We start from the raw sequence: 6145 nt of genomic DNA on the forward strand, positions 1-6145 counted from the left end.
GGAGGGTATACCGCTCCAAGATGGCCGCCCTAAATCTCATCAGCGACAATAGGCGAGAGCGGTCCATGAGGGTCTATTCTTATATTATGTTCTATGGTCATACTCACTGAAGCAAGCATCAAACAAAAAAAAAAAGAACAATTCTCTCATCAACTGAGAATGTTAACCTACAGCACGTTTTGAAGTAGACTTAAGTAGATCATCACATAAAAACAATAACCAAAAAATAATATCCAAATACCTCATGAGAGACCTCCTTGCTGTTACAACAGCATGAGAATCATGCACAACTCGTCCATTTGATGACACTTTGGTGTTGAAGTTTCCAGTCCCAAGAGCAACAACCTCGCATCCACTGGCTACAAGAACAGGATTAAGTTAAATATTTCAGAGTTTCCCCCAGTATATTATAGGCCTGGCAGCTCGCCATCCTTTACTAGCGTCACCGCCACCCTAAGCCTTTAGGGTTAGGGTGGCTTTTTAAGCCGGATTGCAAGCCCTCAGAGCGTCTCTGTTGCTCTGAGGGCTTCACTGGCGACACAGATTTATTCTTAAAAGATATGCTTATAGAAGATAGGTTTATAGTTTATGCATTTAAAGGCGGACCAATCACACCGCTGGCGCCTCTGCACGCTGCAGTAGTTGGATTAAGTTTACCTCAGTGCAGATCCCGTGCGCCTCCTTTCACTCAAACTGGACACAGGCTGACCTGTATGGATATTTACATCAACCCCCTGTGAGGAATTATGATTCTTTCCAGAGATTTTGATCAAGGTAGGACTTTAAACACCACTCTGGTTAGCTGTGGTTAGGAATAACTTGTAGTCGCGCTTTCAGAGGTGCGTTGAGCGAGCACAGAGAATGATTTATATTTGTGAATAAAGAATTTTGTGCTGCTTTTCCATCTCAACAAGCTGCCCAGCTCTGCCTGCTCTGATAAAGTTTATCTATGTGTTCCCAGTTGGCCGGTGTGTTAGTTAATGAACTAGTGCTAACCTGATCATGCAGGTTCAGCCTGGTGAGGAGCTTTCGCGCTTTCCTGTCTGTACCGCATCATGCTGATTTTATATTACATTATTATTTTTAGTATTATTTTTCCAGTTACACAATGCATCAAACCGTATCAAATGCTTTGTCCACTTAGATCTGAGAAACTCGTCCAATAAACTCAACCAACCACAATAGTTTCTGTGATGCTTATTAAAAACTCAACAGACATGAAATGAAAGAGCTACTAAAGCCACATTAGCAGCATTGAATTAAATCTCCGGTTTGTTGCGCATCTCTGCGTAGTGCAGCAGATTACCTCATCATGCAGGGCTGGTCCAAGGCTTTATGAGGCCTGGAGCACAATTTGATTTAGGGGCACCTCTAGCAGATGGGATGGGAGTAGTTTAATTGGGCAACCTAAAAAGCAATCAGTTATAATTGCAGTTTACTAAATTGTATTTGTGAACAAACAGAGCTCAAACTTAAAGATTAAACTCACAGCATCAGATTGTAGCTAGGGTAACAAAACAATCTAACTATGAATATTGTTCTTTGAACTTTTACAAAGTAAATTTTCCAGCTCCTTAAAATCTTACATTTAAATGTTAAACAATTTAAAATCTTTTAATTTATGTATGCTGAAATTGAATCAAATTTAGCAGCATTGATCATCTCAATAAACAAGTGTTACATCTGTGGTCTGTGTTAAAATGTTAGCATTTATGGAGCCCCTGAAGCCCTGATGGAGCTGCTGACTTAATTTGGATTAAACAAAAGTGCAAATAATTGATATTCATTTTAATTGTACATTTTGATTTGTTGTTTTTAAGACTAGTTGTGGGTTTAAGTAGTGTTTCACTGGCGATGTTTCCCCTGTAAAGTATAATTACCGAGTGATATTTTTAAATTTCCTGTCACCTTAACATATTTTAATACAAAAGTATGGTGGACCCCCGGTGGACCACCCCGGCACCCTGACCACCAGGCTCAGCAAGTTTTCTGGGGGAGACCCTGTATTTCAATACTAATATATATATATATATAAATATAAATAAATAAAATATCTTGTTCTTAAAGTCATGTCCAGTTTATATATCTATAGCGTACATTTTTGACAATGTGACTCATGCAGTTATTTCACTTGTCTAGCTCACCTCATGCACACTCCACGTTTATTAAGACCTCTAATAAAGAAATGTAACAAACCCTAAGAAAAACATTTTTTTAAAACGCCATCAGGACTTTAACTGGAAATGTGACTTGTGTCGAATGAGGCCAAGACTTTTATTTTTTAATTTTAAACAAGAAATATTCCAGATTAGTTTGGTGTAAAATGGATGAATAGGTTGAAAAGCATATCATTGAAACTGTTGAGCCTGGTGGAAGAGCTGCGATGCTGTGGGACAGTTTTTCTCCCAAATGTCTACTTACAAGTTTTGACAATGAATGCAGCTGTTGTTTCCCCACAGCTAGAGAACTCTGGATGGTTGTTCAGCAGTTTAGAGAGCTGATCCTTCACAGCATGTGGAATCTGGAGGTTAACCGAACTCTTCCTTTCTGAACAACCAAATGAAAAAAAGAAAGAAAAGAAATATCAGTAGACTCATTTTTTTCTCAATAAAAACTAATTGTGCAAAAGGGTACTTAGAGTAGAGTTTTATTGAAACTTTTACTTTGAACATTAAGCTTGCTTGTTGATCTAAAGCAAATGGGATCAGACATGTAACTTTTCTGATAATAAATACTGCGTGTTTTCTATAGACGCATATTGCGTGATAATAGTATGCAAACAGAGCAGGATCCTACACAGAAAGGGACTCCACAGAATGAAACGTCAGTCCGATCCTCTAGATGTGGCGGCATTTCTAACTGACTGCCTGAAATTAATTCATTTTTATTTTGGAGAGAGGACGCCTTTTATTTTGAAAAATGGTTAACAAGACCTACTTTTGTCTTTTGTCACTATTTTGCTTTCTGTTGATTTCGGTTTGCTAGGTTACGAACAGCTGTTGCCGTTATTCAGCTATTGTATTGTTCAATAAAAATCTGAACAGAAAATGTTCAGTAAATAAATCTGAGCCTCCACTGAGTTTGAAGAAGCTTTCATTCCGTAATAATCGCCCTTTAGCCATTTCCCGATCAGAAGCTGCAATCGGAAGCCAACTTCAGCTTTGTTCCAGATGGTCAGATAGGAACACTGCAACATTTAGAGGATTCAACTGACTTTTCCTTCTGTGCAGTCCCATTCTGTTTAGGATCCTGCTCAGAGTGTGCATACTATGAATGATTTCAACCACAATGCAAAGCAGCATCAGTATCTCTCCATGTTTTAGACCAAGCATGAAGGAAAGCTTGACCAACTCCTGTTAGTTATTGTACTCGCCACCTTCTGGACATGAAATTATCAAGTTTAAACAAGAGAAGTATCACGTTATAATGTGATAGCATTAAAAAAATTTTTCCTCCGTGATAGCAATATGCTTCCGGAATTTTCTTCTTGTAGAAAACAAGCATGACAAAGCATGATCTTTTAAGACGTGGTTGCAGAAATACCAAGAGGTTCAATAGTGACAAAACTAAGGAAGAAGTGTAGAAATTGGTCCGCACACCAACACCATACCGTAAAAGGCTCTAGAAGGATTTCTGTCAGAGACGCTTGCCTCTTCCTTCACTGGCAAGGGTGGAGGAACGTCTGGAGACAAAAAGTCATAAGAAAGGTCAAAACTAAGAAATAACTTTGTAAATAAAGTGCTTCACACTACATGCACCATAGTAAATTGCAGCTGATGAGCATTTTACTTATCCTCTACCTCCAAGTCAAACTTGGCCCTTTCCTTTTTATTTTACTGCATTTAAGTCTATATGAAACCCACTTAAATTTTCCCAAAACTCTCCTGAATCCATTTGTAATTTTCTGAAACTACATTATTTTAAATTCTAACAATATTTTAACAAATCAAACAAATTCTACATTTAACAAATCTTATTCAACTTTCAAAAGTATAAAAGTGTTGTGGTTCAGCATAACATTTGCAAAGTATTTGCACATCATTTATGAAACAAATCTTACATATTTCACATTCAGTTAAAACATTTTGTGTTGAGCCCTTGTGTTCTGGGAAGCTTTTTCATTTTTTCTTACAGAATATCTGTTTCAGCACATAGCAACAAAATCTTAAATAAGCACACACCTTGCTTTTACTTTAAATGTTCAGTTGTCTCATATTTATATCATATTCAGTGACATCATCAAGCATCCAAACGAAGAAGTTTTTAAAACACTAACCTGATGTTTGAGGGAGGTCAGATTTAAGACAGCCTAAGCTAGGCAAAAAGTCCTCCAAAGCAGCCTTTGCTGCATTTAGACGAGCTTCCTTTTTAGTCACTCCCATGCCAGTCTTGTGCTGAACACCATCGATCTCAACAGCAAAAGCAAAATAAAACCCTGGTAAGTTCCCTATGAAAAAAAGGAAAATAATAAATAAAAGAAATACAGGAAACCAGACTACAGTCATATAAACAAGTGTTAAACAGCTACTTGAGTTTGGTGGCTCATTGATCTACATGTTTTGTTTATACTTTTCAAAATGGTAAAATGTTACATGATGGCCCACCTTAACTTACTTTATACAACAGATAGTAAAAGAGAACCTTCCACTCAACAATCCACACCTGCCATAACAACAGTTTAATACTTTTATGGTGCCTCACCTGTGGTAACCGTTTCCTTGATTTCTAGATGAAACTGTAAAACTTGGGCCAGCTGATGAAGCAAAGACACAGCATTTGTTTCACCCTTCTTGTATTTTTCAACCAGAACTTTGGGAGAGGATTTTGGCTTCTCAAAATGACCTTAGTTGAATCAATGGAGCAGAGAAGTGAATCATTAAAGCACATGCACACGTTAGATTGCCCAGCAACAAAGCCAAAAAACATTGATGAGGAAGAACAATCATGAGCTTAAAAATAATATCACTTGTAAAATATCAACAATATGAAAGATCCCATTCCAGACGTTACCCGGTCTAAACGGCTTAGTTCCTTGTCTGACGGAGTCATGTTCCTGATCAACATTGAAGGAGGATGGTTCCTTATTTGACTCTCTTGATTCGGCTGTTGGTGGCAGACTCTTCATTAACATTTGAGCAAAACTGGCTCCTCTAGAACCTCGAAATGATCCACCTGCTGAAAACATCCTGCAAGCCAAACAGGTTCTGAGTGGAGAAGAACATATGTGTTGGTCAACAAAAGTCCAGATATATTTTAGGGTGATTTACATAGTTTGGGTACATATAAAAAATACAAACAAATTTTCACATGTAAAACAGAATGGATTTATTTCTTTAAAAATATAAAAAAGTAAAAAGTGAATACAATGAATAATAAATGTAGGTTGTAGGGCATAAACCAAACAGTAATGTTTTAGTCCTGAGGTTATCTACAAAATATTCACAAGGTAGATTATCGAGATATAACACAAGCAAGCCTATATAAAATACTTCAGTCAAATGACACATTACAAAAGGGAGTATGGTATGTCCAAACAGCAGCTCTATGTCTCATTTGCTTTAGTATAGAACAGGGGTGTCCAAAGTCGGTCCTCGAGGGCCGGCATCCAGCATGTTTTAGTTTTCTCTCTCGTGGTAGCAACAACCTCCTCAGCAAGTCAATGTTCTCCTTAGGCCTGTAATGAGCCATCGTTTGATGCAGGTGCGCTAAACCAGGGAGAGAACTAAAACATGCAGGATGCCGGCCCTCACCGACTTTGGACACCCCTGATATAGAGTATTAGTCAAATAATGTCCGCCATTTTTCTGAGAATAATCAATTGTTTGGGGAGTGACATTCTTCACTACTTCATTCAACTTTCTTTTAACTAAAAACATAACTAGGTTAACATTCACTTTCTTTAGATTAACTAATAGTTTCGCCTTTTGGTAAATAGGATTAATGGTGGTGGGAGATTAAACTGACAACAGTTGGCTGAAATCCGAATATTCTGCAAAATTTTGTAGTTTGCAGCAACACATGTGGCATGAATTAAATATTTTTACAGCCTCCATCTGTTTTTTCTCTCTTTTCAACGGGAAGAAGTGGACTGGATGAGCAGCAGGGCCGAGCGCAAATCGTGACACCGCACCTACTAATGGCACTT

General features: G+C 37.8%; 1 protein-coding gene across 6 annotated transcripts in view; it reads right to left on the bottom strand.

Moving 5' to 3' along the window:
• adad1 (adenosine deaminase domain containing 1 (testis-specific)) overlaps window positions 1-6145 on the bottom strand; it is a 23398-nt gene that overhangs the window by 10907 nt on the left and 6346 nt on the right. For 4 of the 6 annotated variants that reach the window (XM_015033785.1, XM_015033783.1, XM_015033782.1 and 1 more), the window contains exons 2-7: window positions 5011-5204; window positions 4702-4842; window positions 4277-4447; window positions 3611-3682; window positions 2422-2547; window positions 242-359 (exon numbers count right to left, since the gene is read on the bottom strand). In XM_015033785.1, coding sequence (XP_014889271.1) covers window positions 242-359; window positions 2422-2547; window positions 3611-3682; window positions 4277-4447; window positions 4702-4842; window positions 5011-5185 — 803 coding nt within the window. In that variant the 5' untranslated portion in view covers window positions 5186-5204. The remainder of the gene's footprint in view (window positions 1-241; window positions 360-2421; window positions 2548-3610; window positions 3683-4276; window positions 4448-4701; window positions 4843-5010; window positions 5205-6145) is intronic. The other 2 variants (XM_015033786.1, XM_015033781.1) reach the window with 1 other exon arrangement.

The sequence above is a fragment of the Poecilia latipinna genome, unplaced genomic scaffold (genome assembly GCF_001443285.1).
Source record: "Poecilia latipinna isolate Pla-1442-1.1 unplaced genomic scaffold, P_latipinna-1.0 Scaffold279, whole genome shotgun sequence".
NCBI lineage: Eukaryota > Metazoa > Chordata > Actinopteri > Cyprinodontiformes > Poeciliidae > Poecilia > Poecilia latipinna.